Below are 22,075 nucleotides of genomic sequence, written 5' to 3'. Positions count from 1 at the left end.
ATTGAGTTGGTGTTTGAGCAGGTTTCTAGCGGGTATCGTTATTGGTGATGGAAAGTAAGAAGTTCTAGTTAAGCCTGAAGTTTGTCAGTCCTGTGACTTATAAGACATGCCTAGCGTTATGTATCTTCTAGGCCCTAGCCTAGGTCTGACGCCTAGTGGGTTATTTATGAACTATTCTGTTTCTATGATGAAACTTTTATATTTTAGCTATCTTTTTAAAATTTGTAGTGACTCATTACTCATCATCTTAATTTGCTGAGTATTAAACTAAAGTATAATCTAAACTTACCTTCACCCGAAGTATTCTCGACTACGGGTTCTACGTGATCTACAAAAACTACATTATTTATATTCCATAAAAATGCACATAGTTATATACCGAGTGCCTGTAAAAAAATCGTAATACAATTTCACTTATACTTTTATCAGCAAATATTATTGTGCATTTTATAGAAAGAATATTGTGTTGTGTGCTATATCGGTCAAATAAGAGAGCAGGGGATCTTTTTAATAATCTTAAGAAATGTGATACAAGCTAAGAGCAACTTTTTTGGCCATACAGATATTATAATTGTTCGGGAATCGAACCCTCGAATCGGTGGTTATCTACACTAATAATGTACCTAAAGATGAAGAGAGAGCTGGTTTGAATGCGCCCTCTGGGAATGGATCGATTTGAAAATTTGAAAGATGACATTCTTAGATAGCCTATTCATCAAAAAAGGCTATATGCAACTTTTTATTCGAGTGCGTGAAGTAGAGTAAACCCTTAAAAAACAAGGTCGAGGCCGAAAAACTGCGAAGTTACTTCAGTTCAGACACTATGTGACTTCTAACTAATCATAAGCTCTCGATTAGTTAATCCCTTGGCAATACGTACAAGTAGGAATTGCAATTTATAACCTGAAGCCTGAATGTATTGATAACCTGAAACGTCTGTCATTATTTACAAAAGCCGGCAAGGCCAACAGCTTAATATCTTTCTCAAAGCATGGAAGGATTTTGGTTAGCAATAGCTGGGCATCCTTCTAACTGAGGCTTGTTGCTTAAAAGCTGTTCCATTCATGTGTCTGAGACGATTTCAGAACCAGGTATTTGTCAGCTTTTACTCGTTGGTTGGTATTGAGGTCTTTAGCCTCCTATATTTACAAGATATAGAAGAGAATATCTTAAATCCAAGTCGAACAGTGCACTGTGTAAGGTATCTAAATTATTGTGTATTTTATAGTAACAAACCATTTGAAACATAGCATTTAATAGTTAATACATATGCAAATATCATGAGTTTATTTCATAGCCATCACCATTTGGCCTTATCCCAACTATTTTGGCGTAGGTTTCTATTCTTACCGGAACCAGTGTTTTGCATTTAGTGAGTGCCTATCTATGATCTCTCACTAGCAGCAAGGATAGCATCAGAGTTATAGTAAATGTTCACCGGTTTAGATACATCACAGCGTTATTTTAACAGTTTGCTAACGAAAAGTTTGAGCACCAATAACCGAATAAATATGAAAGAAAACATTTGGCCCATCAATTTTGAATTTGCCAATCCACCTTGAGTAAGCGTGGTGACTACTCAGTCTTTTTCTATAATATATGAAAAGAATGTGCCTGTTCCCTGCAGTGGGACAATAACAAGACTGATGCTTGGATCAAATGGTTTGTCACTACGTTAGTGTATAAGTGTGTAAGTGGCAACAATCAGTCTCACCGAACTCACCGAGTAGCCAGGGCGCGACGGCGTCGTTCTCCTTGGCGCTGTTGAGGATGGTCTCCGGCAGCGGCAGCGAGTGGCGCACCATGGCTCCGTAGAGCCCGTACTCCGCCATGATGGTGGAGCGGCCCCAGCACTTCTCCGTCTTGCGCCATTTCGCGCGACGGTTCTGGAACCACACCTGGGGAAGATGGAGCTGGTTAGATTGTGATTGTCAAAACACAAAAAAATATATATCTGTCCCTGTATCCCTGTGTACGCTTAAATCTTGAAAACTACGCATTTTTATGTAGATAGAGTGAATGAAGAGGATGGCTTATGTGCATGTAAGCATTGGTCCGATTGAGCGGAACGCCAGTATCATTATAATTGCCTGACTGAAAGATTTGGGTGTTTGTATGTCTTGCTCATATCATGCGATTGAAAGACATATAAGTAGGTACGTAAGTTTACTTAGTATACTTTACAGAAGTGATCTATTAAAAGGTTATTTGGTATTTGCTAAGTAGGAAGTAGCTACTGGATAAGGAAAAGTTCGGTTAAACATTTCTGTTTTAGTTGCTTAAATTAGAAATATAATAACCCGACAAGATTTAAATATCTGAAGTTGCCAGTATCCATATCTCGGCTGAACTCGGAGAAAACCTTTGTGAATCACAAAGCCTTCATTCTAATTAGAATGAGCGATCGAATATAACCATTAGAGCGCTGTGGCTCCCTCTAGCGAGATAACTAAGCATGGAAAACAAACCAATTATCGGGAACAAAACGCAACTAAATTAAATTTTCAAATTCACCGGCGGAGCGGCCACTGTTTGTACACAGTGCTGAGCAGGGCTGACACACAGTGGTGCCTGTGTCTGTCTGTTTGTGTAGCTTGAGCATAAAGTATAGTGAGGATGGAGGGGAACCTAGTTTTATTTTACTAAGTGACGAGTGACGAATATTAATTGGTAAAAGCATTGTACTCACTGCACTATTAAAGTAGACTTAATCTCATGATATTGCGATTTGTAACTCTATGTGAAAACAACCATATTTTGACTTCATAATATTTTAAACCGTTAATATTTCTTGTCCTTCATAGGAAAGGACACGATGTTACTACCAAACTTATTTACTAACCTACTTTAATTTTAATACTAGTACAAAAGCATAAAATATTGGTGCTCAGTGGCAGCCCTGGGCATGCGGCAATGGGCGGGCGCACCGCACCGCCGCGCAAAACGGTTAATTTCTAATTAAATTTGTTAATTAAGCCCGATAGCGGCGCACTCCGCACAAATTAATACCGCTGTATTATATTACTATGAGCACTGTCTTCCTATGTGTATATATTGCGTGTCTTATGTACTCTGTGTGTAGCTATGTGTTGGCAAGCTCAATATATATTGAAGCATATTGTTTGGTGTTAATAAAGTTATGTTCAACTATTTACCCCGCGAAAAATAGAGTCAAATCGAATGCTTAAGACGCGTAAAAAAAGAAAAGTTGAATTTTAAGAATCGATTTATTTTTTTTACTGGGAGATATTTTCACAACTGTTTCTTTATTACAATAATTCTTCTCTAATAATATTATAAATGCGAAAGAAACTCCATCTTCTTTGGTAGGTTTTTTTAATCATGATAAAGTTAAATAAGACTTTAGGAGAAGAATTTTAATAAATGTTTCTTTCGTAGCATTGTACACCTTTGTTTACCCGATTCATTAATTATTGTAATAATTTTAACTGTTAAATTCATAAGTGAAAAAGTTTTTCAAAAGGAACTTTTACATTTCCTTAACGATTCTATAGTCAGCATATTTATCTGTTAATAAAAAATATGAAATAAAATATTATTTTTGTATGAAAGATAAATTATAAAGTGAATTATATTTTGCTGGCTTACTTAATACATAAGAAATATACTTATTGAACTCATATAAAGGAAAATAACAAATCAATTAAGGTCTTTTATATTTTTCACATACGGATAAATCATATTTCAGACATCGTTAGCACTAACTACTGTTTGTATTTTGTAAAAACCTGAAAACGATATTAAAACCATATTTTTCATGTGGTGTAAAATCTAAAGTAAAAGTATCTCAAGATTTTTTTTTGTTTATTTAATTGAATATGCAAATATGAATATGAAAATCTAGGATGTTCATTGGATGTTCAATGGAGCAATCATCTTGAAAATATAATGTTCGCTTTTGAGTTTTTTGAAAATAATTCTATACTACTATCTAATAAATAGTTTCTTACCACGATCTAGTACACTACATAGAATATATTTCGTTGTATTTCATCATTTCTATTGATACAAATATTACTTCATTACCTTACAGTTTCCAAAGAAATATTCCTATCCGAAAACTTAAACCGGAGCTAAGAACTGTACTTCCAATCACCTATCAATGGTCCCAAGCAGCCTCACATTAAAACATCAGCAAATATGAATGATTACCCGACCCTCCAGTGTGCACTGGCACAATTGCCCAGCAAGGCTGAAGTGGCTGATACATGCAGACTACTGCAGACTACTGCAGACTCAGCATGTTGACGTATGGTAATGTCGGCCGAATCCGACGCGTGGGGGAGTCGTGAGCCCGAGAACGTCTCGAGAACACTGAATATGTAATCCGGTTGTGATGACTGTTGTTCCGTGTAATCGTTTGTAAAATTAAAATGCGTAGGATTTGAGCTAGTTTTAAGTTCATTAGACGTGGACGGAATTTCTATTTTCTTTTGGATGTGGTGCCATAAACCTCTCCTGCTTCTTTTCCTGTTAAACATGGAACATGGCGGTGGAGTCAGCTGTCTTTATTTTCCTTTTTTATCTTTATGGCTGATCATTGCCATTGACTGCCTGACATTATATAATTTCTACAATATAGCTATTACCAGCACTGGCATCTATGTAGGTGTAGAGATTGAGAGTACCAATTAATGAAAACATTTACAGGAATACGTCTCGCCTCAACCAGTGCTTCTACTCCATGGTGAGCACGATATATTCCACTACACATGGAGTATTACCGCGGGCGCCGGGAGGATATTGATTGGCCGGAGCGCCAGCGTGACAGACTAATTGTTGGAGATCAGAATGCACTCGCTGCCTTACCAGAGGTCACTGTACTGCAAGGAGAACCGAGATATACAGCTCTAAGTGCTTATTGCACTAGTTTATGCGGTTTTGTAATTTGCGACACGAGGTAAGAAATAACGAAATTAAGAAACTAGGAGAATATGATCCGGTGAATGAAGGTGAAATGTTGAAATTTCAAGTCCTGGTTGATAGAATCACAATCATCATCATCTCCCTAGCCTTTTCCCAATTATGTTGGGGTCGGATTCCAATCTAACCGGATTCAGCTGAGTACCAGTGCTTTGCAAGGAGTGATAGAATCACAATCATTGGAAGGAACATGGAAGCAATTGATGCCTTCAGTCTCGGCGGCAAACACTATACTCCAACTTTGTTTTTGATATTCTTATGTAAAAATTTTGTACGCCACTCACAGGCAAAACATGTATGGCTCTAACTTTAAGTACCTAATCTCAACACCACATGTTTTAACAATACCTCTGGTTTGTAAACATATACCCATGTTTTAACAAAATAAATTATCTTTTATCTTTTGTTGTCGTATGACTCAACTTTTGAAAGTAGTACGCCAAACATTAAAACACACTTCCAGCACTTCTTAGACGGTTGTCACATGTCTTTTTCATTTAGTTAATTATTAGATTTGGTCTGGATCTTGAGAACGGATGACAAGTGCATGCTGAAAGAATATAAGGTAATAATAATTACTGAATTTTAAAACACAATACTAATCACAACGGCAGACAATATCAACACCCACACTTAGTACAGTAGTCGCGGGTATTGATTCCGCCAACTGACTACTAATTGTTCGGCAGATTAACGACGCGAATATGCGAGCTAACCCGGGGGTGCTAAACTTAGGGATACGTTACCTCTGCGAACTTACATATTACTTAGTTTAGGTATTATAGAGAAAATTCATTAAGTAACTGTTTAAATATCCAGGAACCTATTTCCCATTTATTTTGTTTAAAAGACATATGATATAAACAATGTCATCTTTTCTTTGAAATACTGATAACAGCTGCCATAATATGTCATTATAAGCCACAAAAGTGCATATCATTACCAGATGTAGTAGGTATTTTTAAGCATCCAAATGTAACCTTTTTATAGCATAAAGTAGAACTTGATAAGTCCCCTAGAAGTTCTAACCAAATTCACAAGATTATCCGGGAACTACCCGCATTAGGCAGTGATTGCTTGTGGACAATTACTAGCTGTAGCCCGCGGCGCTGCCTGTCTTGCGGGGGTTTACTTCATTGGCACGAAATTAGAGAGCTTATCGGGCTTACAGTGGCAATCAGTGCGAGGGACACAATGGACGGAAGGGTGAAGCCTGACCACTTGGGATGGATTACTGGTGTTCGTGTAATCTTGTTGAAAAGCCGAGGTCGCTTGTACACAAAGAAATAAGGTAAACTTATGTGGAACAGGTCTATGTTATAGAGGAGAAGATGGTCAAAGTAAATTATTAGGTATGGCATGACGCTGTTTACTTATCATTTTCCTGTCCATAGCATAATATTTTGCAATTACAAAGATTGGCAGAGATACACACATGTGGTATCGATCGGCAGTAGATTAAAATCTCACAGCAGGTAGAGAAGCGAACGCCACACTCAGCACTATTTAATTAATTCGGCGCACAACGACGGCCGCATTCCGTCGGATCTCCGAATTTACTAATTAACATACGCTCACAAAGGTTCCGCGTAATTGTTAATTTGGCAGCACATTCGCGCCCTTTAATGATGCGTAACGATGGTGCGGGGAATTGCGCGCTCCGACAATTTATTACTCGTATGTGGCAGCCACCGGCCTACCCTGACCTTCCGCCCTCCCCGCCGGAGTACCCAGCCGGGGCACCTGAGACGCGCACTCGGCTGCACGGAGGGGTCTACCCCCGCTGGTCGCATTTAGGGTAGTATTTGTAATGTTGCTTGTGAAACAATTTGTCGGGCGTCTGTGTGATTGCGTAGGCTCGTATGTTGTGAGTGCTACTTTCGTTTGGAAACTAATTTTAAAATTACCGTTTTGTTTTCAACATGAGCTGGTAATTTAGTTTTAAGTGTGTTTTTGCGAAAATGGCGCTGAAAACAGAATTCCTAAACAGAAGTCAGAAAATTATGTGTTGAATATTACACTAAAGCTTCACAGTTTTTTTTTGCCACAACTGACAATTTAAAAATAGTTTCTTTAGATTTCTGGAAAAAAAACCGGCCAAGTGCGAGTCGGACTCGTGCACGAAGGGTTCCGTAAATTACAGTTAAATCAACCTATCTCAAAAACTATAAGAGATACTTTGATCAAACCAAAAATCGTTGAAAGAGTTAATTAGCATGCATCACCTCTATTTTTTTTAGAATTTTATACCCCGTAGTTATAAAAAATAGGGGGACATACTTTTACGACTTTGAGAGCTGATATCTCAAAAACCGTTCACTTTAAGAAAAATGTTTTTTAGAAAACTTTATATCATTTTAAAAGACCTTTCCATTGATACCCCACACGGGTATGTACATCGAAAAAAAAAAATTTCATCCCTCAGTTACATGTATGGGGGGCCCCACCCCCAATTCTTTTTTTTACTATTTAGTGTCATATTTTTGTAGCGGTTCATACAACACATATTCCCATCAAATTTCATCACTGTAGTACTTATAGTTTCCGAGTAAATCGGCTGTGACAGACGGACAGACGGACAGACGGACATGACGAAACTATAAGGGTTCCGTTTTTGCCATTTTGGCTACGGAACCCTAAAAACTGTAGGTACTGGAACCGATTACATACAGTACTTTCACGGAATCATGTCTGTCTGATTGATGAATCAAGGTAGGTATAAAAATTACAGTCCAAACTTCCCCTTTTTATGAACATGTTAGGCTACCCTCCACACTTCTGTTTTACCAAATAACATGTTGTACAATGCAATAACACAGCAATAATATCACTTAAGCCGACAACGATGATGCATCCCCAAAACAACGACATCCCGGCGGACACAACACTTGAGATAATTATCAGCAGCCTGTTACAAGTTGCCCCACACTCGTCTAGTGCGCGCTAATCCTTACTCAACTGTACAGTGAGCGCCGGCCCTTAGGGACACGCAACATTTGAGACTATTAACACATTTTATTGTGAACAACCCCGATTGATTAACCGACTGTTTGTTATTGTAAAGGGTGCTGAGCGACGCCGGAACCGGTACAAAAATACTACTTTCGGTTATTATTTAGGTTACCAGGAAACGCAAATAATACAGGTAACGCTATAGTTGAATCAATTACTTGGTCTGACATAGGTATGGTCATGTATAAGCAGGTACCTACGAAGGAATTCCAAAAGAAAAAGTAACATCGTTATACACTCAGCGGCACGGAATCTGGCCCAAGCACATTTTGGCCTTATAACCATTATTTAAATGAAAAATCAGAATTTTTACTTTAAAATTGTTTAATTTACTCATTTTCCAATAGAAAATGACTAACAGACAACAGAATTATGAGGATTTTCATTAAGTTTAATTGAGTTAGAAAACAGAGTCCTTTACCGCAATAATCACCATAAACTTTTAAATTCAACATCTTTAACAAAACAGAAAGTTATCGAATTTTAATAATGGATGTTTCTTCCTCTTGATCTGATGAATGCTTGCATACGATCTGGCATGCTCTGGATCGTGTTTTTTATCTCCACCTGGGAGATCTCCTCCCAGGCAGCTACCAGCGCGGTTTTCAATTCACTGAAAGTCCGTGGTGGGTTACGACTTGCTTGGACCTGTCTTTTAAGCATGTTCCAGACATGTTCTACAGGATTTATGACTGGGTTTCTTGCAGGCCAGTCCAATTTTAGAATACCGACCTCAAACAAGTAATCGGTTACTCAAAGAGCTGCGTGAGGTCGAGCATGGTCCTGCATTATACGAAATTCTTCACTTCCTATGAATCCCTGACCGGGTAAAACATGATTTAGAAGGATCTCTTCAATATACCGCACTGTTGTCAGACGACTTTCGACAGCCAATAATTCAGTACGGGCTTCTGAACTTCTGCCTCGACAAACCAAGATGGACCCACCATGAAAACCGACTGTTTGCTTGGTAGTGGCGGGAAGAAACCATTGTCCGCGCTTTCCCCATCCACGTTCACGGCCGTCTGGAGCTCTTAGGACGACTCTGCATTCATCGGTCCATAAAATTTTACTCCATTAGTCATGCGTCCAATTTGCATGTTCTCTTGCAAACCTAAGTCTGGCTACGCGATGGTGCGGGAGGAGTTCCGGGCCTCGAGTTGGTCTTTGAGCACGCACATCCCGTTCCTCTATCCTTCTTCTTATTGTGCACTTACGGACGTTGACTTCTCTTGCTGTTTGCAAAGGCTGGCGTATCTCTAACGCAGTGAGAAACCGATTTTTCATTTTTGCACGTACGATAAATCGGTCGTCGTGCTCCGACGAACACCTTACACCCACTTTCTGGTCTTCTTGTGTAAAAGCCAGTCTGGTCATGCATTTTCTATGCATATCTTTCACTTATACGCGGTGCACTTAAAGTTTCAACCATCTTCCACTGCGTACGCCCTTGACGTCTTAGCAACACTGCTTGAGCAACTTGAGCTGCAGTAAGGGTAATTTTCAGATCAAATTGTGAAAAAAGAGAAACAAAAAACGATCATAATCATTAATTTTTTTTGGAACGTGCTTAGTACTTCGGCAATTTCTATCTGAATTTAAACTTAACTTTCTGCTTTGTGTTCCAACAACGGAATCTGCTTCTAGTGTTATAAAAGTTAAACAGACACACATTTTTCTTTATTTTAATTAAGGAATACGAAAGGACAGACAATATGTCATATGAAATTAGAATTTACAACAGCTATCTGGGCTGATATCTACTTGTGTTTGTTTGGGCCAAATTCCGTGCCGCTGAGTGTAGTTCAATAATGCAAAACATAAAAGACTATTGATTGGCGTTATAATTTCCACATAAACATTCAAATCATTAATATTAACGAAGTGTTTCTAAACAAAGTGTTGGCAACATTCCTCGCTCACGTCTATAGCGGCCACTGGCTGGTACAGCAGTGATTGTAAGTGAGGTATCAGCGTCTAGTCACGGCGGCTGACGACTCGACGCGTCATTAAGCGCAAATACCCGCAGACCACTGACAGTTTAAATAAAGCAAGTGAGCTCCACAAAGCACTTCTTATTTACGTACTGCATAATTTCATTTCTTTGGTCGTGTTTGAATGGAGACGCGCGGGGGGTTGGGGCGGGCCCACCAATCACGTGCAGGCGCGGGCTAAATGGAGTTGCGAGAAGCGAGTCTGTTCCCAATTTGGCGGCAATTTGCGGCACAATGCCGTCATTCTGTTGTCGGCGACTCGCCTTAACAGGTTGTTATTCAATTTGGGGTGCGTCGGACACATTTTGATTAGTCAATAAGTTAATACGCGGTTAGCTGTGCCAGGTTAAGTGACGCTTTCACCACTAATTGGGTTGTATCTGGAGTTACGCCTACTACTTATTGGGCGATTTCCGCTCATTTGTGCTCTTGATTAGTAGCTTGACGATTTATGTTGGACACACTTTTCATTTAATGTCAGCCAAATTAAATTTATACTATTTTTGACCCGAAATCTGATTACTTCTGCCATCTTCAGTGTTTCATAAATATACTTAGTCCAGTAGATACGCAGTAGCCATGTAGCTATTAGCCGTGTTCTTATTCATGCTATAAGGAAATTAAAATTTATTTGAATTGACATAATACAGGAACGAAGGCTCAACCGTTTCCAAAAATATTTAAGTAACTCTCTATTAAAGTTCAAGAAGTGCCTACAGTCCAAACCCATCGGTAACCAGTTCAGCAATTTGACACAAACACCCCCCCCTCGCCCCGCTCCCCCCTCTCCCTGCTGAATCAATACTCCCCCGGTTATACTTCATAAGTTTTATTACCACCGGACCCTAGCGGCCAGACTGATATCTTTAAGCCTATTGACTTATTACATTACTGTGGACTATGAAAAAGTGTTGGAGAACTGGGTTTTCAGGGTATTACATTAAATAAATGAGAAAGCTTATTGCAATTGTTCGGTAAACAAAGTACATATATGAGAAATCTGCTCTTCTCATCCAAGCTCTTCTGAATTTATTATTATCATTCTGATTACTAGTTTATGCCATCAAAGTTTTTTTCGATATAAAAAACCAATATATTATTTTTTAAGATGATAAAAAAAAATAACATGAACGGTTGAGTAAATATGACACTTTCTAACAAAAAAAAAAAATAATTCTAGAAATTGCCTGTACCGGTAATGACCTTATGATGTTGGTATATCATAAATGAAATTATACCTGAGGCATGTTCAAATTCACCCTAGTTATGTGGTGATGCCAATGTTACCGTTGCCAGCCTTCAACAAAAAACAAACTGTTAAAGGTACTTGAAATGTTAATTAAACATGATTGAGAGGAAACGGAAGCCACTGAAACATAATAAAAAGGCAGTAATATGGAGGTAAATACGTCGAGTCACGAGCAACAATAGCGCGTCGGTAATAACATAATAACTATATGAAAATATAATGCTAAGCAGAAAATGAGCGGCCGCCGTGTAAAATAAACAAGACGCCACGTCGACGGCAAATTACACGCTTGTGTGTGAGCCGCGGTCCGAGGCATGAGCGGGAGCGGGAGAGGAGGAACAAGCGAGAGCGGGCAGGTGAGAATATAATACAGTCTGATGGTCTTTTGATGTCTACTGGTAATATTAAGTGGACTCTACATCTCATAGGTAAAGCAAAGAGACAGATCAAAAGTAAGCGTAAAATGCTAGTGACATCTGTTTTATTTTTTCTTTTATTAGTCACTGTTTTGGTATCTTTTATCAGACATTATGTGTAGGTTTCTACTATAAGATTTGCAAAGTACAGAAGTAGAAATTAGAAAACACAGGCTGACGTTTTATTTCACATTATACGTTCATCAAATTCCCAAAAAACAAAAGGTGTTTGATAAAATAAATATTTAGGCCACCAGGCACGACAGCACAGGACAGCTGTGCTAACTAGGCAACTAGCGGCCGTGAATAAGCGATTTCGGGCAATTGGCGCGGACCGGACGGCCGGCCCGCGTCCGGCGCGCGGCCGGGCCGCTCCCGACCAACCGGCAATTTGCTAGCGACATAATTACGCACACAAATTGACGGGCCCATCGTGAATGACGTACAGAAGGACTAGTATTTGAAAACTATTCGATACACAAGAATGATGAAGCTCATGATTACAAGATCACAGGTTCAATAGTTTGAACCATTTAACATCGTATATACTCGTGGTCGACGGAATATGATTATGTTGAATTTAGAAAAACGGTACATGTGTACGGTTTACATGGAATAATTATTCATTTTTACGCCTTGAAATCTAATATGAAATTGTGGTGAGTTGTACTACTGCGTATCTATTCACAACGACACGATGATCGACGCACGTCTAATATCGAAGTGTTTGTTTGACGAATCAAAACGAGATCGAGTAATTGGGTGCGCGCCTGTGTGCGGGCAGTTACTTGTACTCGTTAGCTCGACCGATACAAGCTGTCATTATGTACCGACATGCACGCTTAATTGACAACATCTCAAACATAAGCACATAATTACACGTATACTGTAATTTAATTAAATCGCGCCGACTTAACGCTGCGCAAGAAAAACCAATACAGCGCACGTGGTCACACACAGTTTTTATCAATCGCACTCAGCATTCCATAATCTTATTTTAAAAAGGTACCTACTTGAAAGCGAAGCAATCGGATTACTTGCCCGGACAGATTGAGCCGGGACGGTCGCGTCTAATATGTTTTTTAATTACTGGCAACGTTAGCCAACTGAATATGATACGCGATTATCATATTCCCGGGATTTGCTTGAATGCGGGACGTTTCAATAGTTCCGATGCGATTACGGGAATTAATACAGGCCGCGAATTAATGTGGATTACTATGAGAGCTCGTCGGACATATTGCGAGTGTAGCAATTGGATTATTATTGCAGCGTGCCAATATTGGCTGGCGTATTTGTACTGTTTTACATTGTACAATTTTAAAGCCTATTTCATGAATATTGATTTCATATCCATCAATTAGGCATACAATTGCCACGCTCAAAAACAAATGAATGCATTTTTTGACACTTCAAACACGTGTAAGTTTGTCGTGTAAGACAATGAGCATGCGAGTGTATGTCCCTAAGGTAACGATATACAAACACACGATATGATTGGGCACACAGCCGGCCGATTGTCACGGCCCACACTTGAGCCAACATAATCACCCGCATTGTTACAATATTAGCCTAACTGTGCCTGTTTGGACTAACTCACGTTTTTTACTATTTGACTCACATTGGTATATTGGCTTAAGTGTGTCGAGATGGGTTTAATTGTTAAGGATATCTTGTGATTTTAGAGCTACATATTTGTATTCAAAAGGAATGTAATCAAAACGTTTTTTTTTTAAATCAGGTAAAAATGAATCGTTCAAAGGAAAATAAATCAACTTATCTGTCAGTCGCATACAATTAAAATCGGCGTAGCTCGCGTAGCACGTAGCATGCTACGAATTGCTACGAGCGTTACAATGTTGCAATCTGTCTATTATCTTATATTTATTTATTGCCTTGTCAAAACCATTTGCAAGTTTCAATTAATTTTGGAATACGAAGATAGAGGAATGTAGCGATTTTATCTAACATGGAACACATTTTTTTCTCTAAACAGTTACCTGTACAAATTAATGCCGTAAATGCATCTAGACCATCTAGTTACAATAAATATAATTAATAATGTCTACTCACAGTAATCATACAAATACGAGTATCGTTATTCATAGTACAAAGATATTTAACACTATTACTACAATGTGATTCTGTGTACCGAAATCATTGATTGAATCTCAATGAACTCAATGACTGATATGTATGACGCACGTATGACCTGCAAAAACTATCGCACCGTTGTACTACACGTGTAATAAATTCAATGATAATAATGATTAGTCTACGAGTTCGGGACAAACGAGTCGTCTCCATTGTGAAGTTTTTGTGTCCACTCGAGGCACTGGCGAGGTACTGGCGAGGCGCGCCGCTCCGCCCGTCACCGGCACAAAGCGCCTTATTATCTCCATATTATTTTAATATTGTTGCAATGCTACAATAACTGACGCGCATTATTTATCCTACACACTAATGAGCGTGTAGGCACCTTACCCCACCAACTTAACAACGCAACTCATACAACACAAGCCAATCGATTTTAAACCCTCACTGCACACAATAGGGCGTTGTAACATTTCTGCGGCTGCATTATAAAGTTGGTTCTGTAGGACAAAGGAGTGACACGGGGTGCATCTCGAAGTGTCAGGAGAAGTTTTGAATGAAAATAAATGTGTAATTATTATTAGTGGAATATTGTCGAGTGTTCGAGGAACGGGCGTGTGTGGCCGCCGAGAAATGTCGAGTGTTGTGTTATTAGGCCTCGACCGCAGTTATGTACGGCTCTAGAGAACACGTAATGCTATCGAGCAGTTGAGAAACCAGCTATTTTGTTATTATTTACTTAGAAAAAGATACACATAATAAGTGCTATGAGAGAACAGAGAACATAACATTAATTGAGGTCGATGCCACCTTTCAGTAACAATTCTATATTTTGAGTTATTGATTTCAAAATCAGGAGTTTACAAGTAGATTCTTTAGTAGAACATTTATAAAAAAAAATTAACATCTTGCTTTATAACGTACTCAACAACCTGAAACTACATAACCACATTATTATGTAGTCAATGTGTCCATGATTGTGGGAGCGCATCGCATGGCGGGTGCAGCCACCATGCAGGCTGCAGGCTGCAACAACATGGCGGCCACGTCATGCGCGCTGCACCCTGTAATGACGTAATGACTGCACTACAATACACAGGTAAATATGTGCAGCAAATTGATGGAAACCGTGTGAACAACCATGTATTTTGCTCCTTGTATAATGAGCTAAGATGGCGTGGTTATGTTAATAGATGTATTCATAAATCTTCAGGAAGCGGCAGCTTTCCTTCTTACAGCACAATGGATCGGATTGTTTTTGAAGAAGTTTCTTTTTGCAACAACTGAATGAAACCATTGTGTAACTAGTTCCATCACTTGTTTATTTCATTTCAATTAGAGTGAAAGAAACCAAAACTTTGCGTTAGATTTTTTCGGTGTATAACCAACATACGGTCGATTCGAAATTCAGCAAGTATTGTGTGACTATAAAATTGGACAGAAGTGTCGTCTCACGCGGCATCTGTACCCCTATTACGTTGTTTATCCTCAAGAAAAGTGTTGAGAACACTTTGAAGAGTTTCGACGTTGAACCGAGAGTCCGAGTGCGTGTAGAGATGAGAAAATAGAATAATGAGCGCCGCCCTCCCCACGGACCGAAAGGGCTCCAATTGCTGAATAGTTTTGGAGCAAACAACCCTTCAGCCAGCCGTCCAATTTGAAGACCTGACACAAATTGGACACGACCTTTTTGTCGGGAAACGTGAATAGCAAATGTACACGCACTTGTACTTTTTGGGTTCAGTGATAGCTCCTTATGTAAGATGAGGCTAAAAATACAATGAAGTAGACCGCAGAATATTGGAGCTATATAAAACACTTTGCTTGGATATAACCAGAATTTCGCACTGAATCTGTGCTTGTTCGTCATTACTTTAAAGCTTAAGCAAACTATTTCTGAAGATTTATTAATTTAATCACGTTACAAACTCACAGATGACATCTAAAATGCTTAGAAGATTAGACAGCTCGCTATTACATATCCTCGTCTTTTAATGTCAATGATAACATGTAACAATAACATCATGACAGCTTCTTTTAAGATGGAAAACAACTAGCTCTGTCCAAACCGTAACCTTTTTCTTAAATAAAGATAGGTACAGTTGACAGAATATAGTTTCGTAAACTTTTCAACCGACCGAAGAGTATCAAGTAAACGCTCAAATATTGAACCCTATCTGTGCAAACAGCGCGGTCTGTCTGTTTGTGTGTAAAAAGGCGCTGGTGTCCACAAACAGGTCGCGAGGGCCCTCGAGGACGGGCCGCCGGGCCCCAGCCCCGGGCCCCGGGCCCCGGACACTTGCGGTGTTGACGATACACAGGAGATACAAGCACCTTCCGATTTACAGGTCTTAGAGAAAATGCAAGTTTTGTGGCTATATCGAGTTTATTTACACTCTTGTTCCTGTGCGGTTCTTCGCTGTGGATGACGATTTTAGATTCGTGTTTTGATAGTCTGATATTATAATATTGTATTGTAGTAGCAAGCTGTAATTAAATCTGTAGAGTAGTTTTTGTTTAAAAGAGGAACACATATTATGTTTCATTAGTTTGTGGGATAGCACGTACGGCGTCTCAAGAAAAGACTTCTAATATTCTTAATAGAGTTGGTTGGTCACGATAAATGTAGAATGCCAATAAATGCATGTCTGCATGCATACGCATATGCACGGAAAGTCTAGTGATATTAGTTATGATGTCACGAAGCACTGTCCGACTGTCCACACATAATGAAATAGTTTTTCTCTTCAATATCAGTCCTCTATAAAACTTAAGATACTCGCTTGTGACGATATTTAACAGATTATTAACTATCTTATGCTTTCAATATTTTAAATAGCTTAACAAGCAGAAATTAATTATTAGTAATCATAGGGTTGTCTGAAACTTATGGGCCATTACTTAGGAATACTTTAATTTCGGTATTATGAGACATAGCGGATCCGGATCAGGATGTGATAAGTTACTATTCCACCCCACCTTATGGTACATAATAATTTTAGAATAAGCAATATTTTTCCTAATAACAGAAGTTGTAATCATGAACCCTATTATTATTATCACAAAACAAATTAAGGACAAATACAGAGTGAAAAATATGCTATTAATTGCAATAAAGAGCAATATAACAACAGTTAACTAAGTGCATAGCAAACAATGCAACAGTTGCAGGCTGCGCATCGATTGTCGCGTAATTAATTAACCTTTGTTAGAATTATTGTTAATATCTCGCACCTGTGCCCACAATGCTCAAGCAATTATACCAATAATCATGTAAGATAGGGTATATGCTGTATAGTACATAATCTATAGAATGCTAACGTAACGCTGTAGATACAGCTACACCTATGTATTATATCAATATATTATGATCTCTTAAAATTAATAGATAGACACAAAATGCTCTGCTATACACTGATGCTAAAATATTACTTAGAAATAAATACTATGAGTATTTACGCACAAGGAAAATGGGTAAATAAATATATGGTATATTTCAAGCATCACAGGGATTATTTGGTCAGCTAACAAAGGGCGTCACAAAAAAAACTATTTCAAACGCACAGCGGTCAACACCACAAAAATCAACTTTCCCCCAAACATACAGAAAAATACCAACCCTCTTCCTCATTACATAACAAAACTGTTCCCAACACAACATAGTAAGCAGTAGTAGGTACATGAGAAGCCATAAACCACAGGACTCGAGTCACCAGTCTCCCCGCGGGGCGCAGTAACCAGATTACAGAGTATATCGTAAGTATGAAGCTGTTATTTACTGGCCAGCACGGATAGTTGCGCTTATTGGATTGTCCACATTATTGTCTTATTTATTGCTTAAGTTAATATATGTGTGTGTATGTGGGTGGGTTTCAGGAGTATCCTAAAAATGTGAATTGATAGTCATCGTTGTAACTAATCTGTCATCGTTGTAGATGAATAAGTATAGAGACAGGGTGTGAAAAATGAAACGATCGATGGATTTTCTGAAATTCAATAGGGCTAAAAAAATGTGAGATTACTGCAGATAGATAGAAGAGTATCTTCATTGTCAGCTAGTCATCATTAGTTTTAGACTACCTATGCACAAATATTTATTTTTGCTTGATATGTTAGTTACATAGGTAGATACTTACCTACACCAAACCTTGTGATACATTTGTTTTTTTACAAAATGTGGAGACTTGTTTAAGACATTGGAATAAAAATGCAAGTACTTTCCCTGTCTGTACCTATTTGTAATATATAATAATAATAATAATAATAATAAATTGTTTATTACTTCTCTTTGAACATCATTTTACAATATTTTGCTAATTCTTAAAAAGTGCTGATGTATAATTTGCCCGAACTAGGTAAAAACCTGTGTCTCGGGCGTATAAGTGCTTATTATAATATTTATAGCTAATTAACAATAAATTGCTGCTAGTAACTAAAAACTAGGTCAATGTGACAAATACAGTGTTATTACACATGTTTGTTATAATGCTTACATACTAATTAAAATATACATATTGCGTACCTACAATATTTGAGTGTAAATATGCGGGCCTAAAAATAATCAGTAATCCACTATCCCTAAGTAAAATATGAAATTATATAATGTGTAAAAATGATTACAGCTAAATATTATCTAGAGTTTGACGCTATCAGACGCCTTTATAGTCTACGGAGTTGATGTACCTATATTCAGCGGCTTTTCTAGCAGGGCATTCGGAATCTCCCGTCTTGTGATTGTGGGGCTTTTTGTAGCGCTTACAGGTTGCACATTTCGGCGGTTCTTCCTTTGAAGAGCACTCTTGAGTCGCGTGTCCTTCTCCTCCACAGTGGCCACAAGTACTGGTAGCAGATTTGCAAGTCTTGGATGCATGACCATACTGCTGACACTTGAAGCACCGAGTCACAAGGGTGAAATCATGTACCGGGCACGACGTCCAGTTTATGTAAAGCCTGTTCTGATTTACTAGGACTTTCCGGATGCTGGCTGGTACTTCAACAATATAGTTGCAGCTGTCAGCATCCCTTTTTCCTGACTTATGGCTTAGTTTAATTGAGGTCAAAAAGGTATCCTTGGTCAATGTTGGAAGTTTGTCTACGATATTTTGGTCATAAATACTTTTGAAAACTTCTTTCTCTGCCATATCAGTGGGTACCCCAATAATTATAATGCGAGGCTTCCGCTTCTGAGGTTCATCAACAGTAAGTGCAGATGTGGAACGCTCGACAGTCTCTTTCACTTTTAGCATGTCATCCTTAGTCTCTGTGCTTATGATAACACCTCCGTTTCTTGTTTTCCGAAGTCCACGTACCTTTAGCTTCATTTCCTCAGGGCATACAATTTTTTGGACTAAATTTTTGGTCTCTTCACTGGTCTTAGTATGGTCACTAGGATATATAGCGACAGAGCTGGTTGCATGAGGCCTAATAAGGCTTTTTGTACCCTTCACCATGTCTGCGAAGGATGTGCTTTCCGGTTTATGTTTGATGAGAGTATCTTGTAGTTCCTGCTTGATCTCAGTCAAACTACTAGCGAGGTCTTGATTTTCCTTTAACGTTTGCAGAGTGGCGTAGTTCTGAAGGGCTTTATGTTTCAATGACTGATATTGCACAGCCATTTGAGAGACTCCGTATCCGACTTTGCGACAAAGGCTAGTGACTCTTAGTTTTTGTTCGGAATTCATCTTGCCTTCCGAAACCGTGATCGAAACCTCATTCAGGCACTGCTCAATACTAGACATCCAGGATTGAATTTCAGGAGTAGAAAAAACCTCAATTGTTTCATCCTGTGCGTGACTTCTGGGTGTTGCTGCTGATGGCGATGAGCAATGTGGCAGTCCGCCACGGTGGGAGGGGCTTCTATCCATAATTGTAGATCACTTTTTGTCCATATTTGTAATAAGTACTGTATAATTTCACAACAAAAACGCTATGTCTCTAAAACTAGGTCACAATAAAAAAATTGTTAATTACGCTATTTTTAAGTTGCTTGATGAGCATGTCTGTGTTCGTCGAATGAACTCAATCAATCCATCAATCCAAATATGCGTATAACATAAGACAATAGTGCTGCAGTTTAATTGTATCAATACACAGTGTTGCTTACACAGTTGTAATTAGCGCATTCGTCACGGCGCATAATGCACGCGGGTCGTAATTTATAATTAACCAAACAATAACAGGAATATTAATAACAAAAAGTCAAATATATTTCTGTTGGTTTGTCAAAGCGATTCATTGATAGATTCATGGTAGTAAATATTCTTTTAGAATGTAACTAATGCATTCACTATATTAACACCATTTTTCGATTCGTTTAAAAAGGAAAAGATAATCAAATAGTCAAAGAAAAACTATTTCTTGATATAGATATGTCTATTATCGAAAAATCTAAAATAGAGGATGGTAATTAAGAAACGTCAAGGTGTTGGGGGACACATGTCATAAGTCCAATAATAAATTATTTTCATAAATCTGAAAATGATAGACAAATCAGGGAAGTTTATCATAACGTTATTAAAATAATCGATTAGTTACCGTTTGTTTGTACAAATGCGCGGGCGCCGTAATCAATTATCAGTTACGGCGTAATGCAGGCAAACACGCCGTGTCTGGCTACTGAGTGCACTCTGCACTTGCATACATAATAAAATACTAAGTTCATTAATACAATTCGTAGTTTGAAAACGCTTGAAATGTACCTTTGTTTGTAGGATACAGGATCCATTTTGTTCTAAAACCCGAATGCCATGATGGGTTATGTATTTTTGTTTTACTGAAATACTATCGCTAATGTTGAATCTATTGCCATCTCGCTTTCTATTATTGTATACTTATCTCAAGCAAAAATTGCGACAATTTAATTAGAGACTTGGTGTAATCGACATGCAAGATTAGTAAACTGCCTCCTGCCCTTTACCGATAACCTGCCAAAAGTCTATTTAAATCATGATACCCTTATAAAACTGCGTTGTAAAATCTATTTTCCAACTTATGCTCATCATACTCATCATACGCTGTACGTGTACGTTGATGCTACTTAATATTTTTGTAATACAGTTAAGTGTTCTTGCGTTACATACTCCAGTACTTAGCATTTTGCAACGGTCACCTCAAAGGTGTTGATTAATACTCGTAATATAATTTTAATGATTATGCAAACATAAAGAGAGCCATTTACGAAATAAGATCCAAGTAATTAAGTATCTCTTTAGAAATCTGCAAGTTATTGCCAAAAGCCGTCAATGTTCAGATAGCTGATGACCACAGAAATGTTGCATAATCAAATATGATATGACGAACCAATAAACGAATTAACCAAATTAATTGGTTTGTAAAATAATTTGAAAATGAATAATTCCATGTATTGAATGGTTACACAAACAAAGATAAAACACTAATTTAATATTCGTGATGAAGCGAATCAAACACCGCGACATTGTGTCAGCGAGCGGCGTGACAGCGCCACAATGCGCGCCGTGACACGTTACATTAGTTAATGAACTGTGCGTGACACTCGCATTGTTCCCAACACTAAGCGATTATAATCGATGCACCAATCGACTCATTGTTCACTCGATTCATCGAATTACGCAGTTTTATTACTTGTAACTTAATTAAATGTGATCCATTTGTGGGAGGTTTGGATTTATTTGGACATTTAAATGGCGGGGAGCCGGTAATTCCAATTAATGGCCTAAAGCTTTCTCAAAACAACTTAATCTTTTACTGTAGTCGGTAAATGGAGGCGGTCACTAAATAAGATTGCTCATGCATTTGAGTTTAGAGCTAGATGTAACTTAAATTGTATTTTTCCTTGTTGTTTGTAAGAGCATATTCATATTGGTTGTGCTCCCTCGCAGCAATAAAGCCATTATATTTCCGTGCCACATCACAATGGCATGTCCGCTACATCTTGCCCGGGCCATCAGCTCTGCTAGCCCCAGTCATTTGTCTGCAGCTCCCCGGCGCGGGGGCGCGGGGGTGCGGAGTGGAGGGGTGAGGGGAGCGCGGGAGGAGGGACTATTATCAAGTTAGTGTCGCATCATTTACCGGCTGCTTTACATAAATGATTCAATAAAGACATGCTCCATGTTCACAACTATTTATGCTAGTATTGGTAGTTCAGTACTTGCTTCTTTAAATGGCAATGACAAAACCTTCTCATGATTATGTATATTTGTTTCATATCCTTACAGCAGTAAAAGAAGCTTCGTTTACAAACGCGAAATGCTAGGTGTGTTGTGTTTCTGTAATCCTAGCCTGCACATCTAAACATCCATACTAATGCCTGTGAAAGCAAATCTGCTTATCGTGTGTTAAGTTGGCGCAGTCGGTATAAGTAGGTGCAAGTCGAGGCGCACTGAGCG

The 22,075-nt window shown here is 38.4% G+C and overlaps 1 protein-coding gene across 5 annotated transcripts in view; it reads right to left on the bottom strand.

The window, feature by feature from the left end:
• LOC110369831 (visual system homeobox 2) overlaps positions 1-22,075 on the bottom strand; it is a 75,488-nt gene that overhangs the window by 10,230 nt on the left and 43,183 nt on the right. For 4 of the 5 annotated variants that reach the window (XM_049844399.2, XM_049844401.2, XM_021325393.3 and 1 more), the window contains one exon: positions 1,724-1,898. In XM_049844399.2, the coding sequence (XP_049700356.2) occupies positions 1,724-1,898 (175 nt within the window). Of the gene's footprint in view, positions 1-1,714; positions 1,899-22,075 lie in introns of all 5 variants that reach the window. The other variant, XM_021325392.3, reaches the window with a different exon arrangement.

This window comes from Helicoverpa armigera, chromosome 16, assembly GCF_030705265.1.
Source record: "Helicoverpa armigera isolate CAAS_96S chromosome 16, ASM3070526v1, whole genome shotgun sequence".
NCBI classification, from domain to species: domain Eukaryota; kingdom Metazoa; phylum Arthropoda; class Insecta; order Lepidoptera; family Noctuidae; genus Helicoverpa; species Helicoverpa armigera.
Note: the sequence above shows the minus strand (reverse complement) of the source record. Positions and strands in the feature narration are given on the sequence as shown.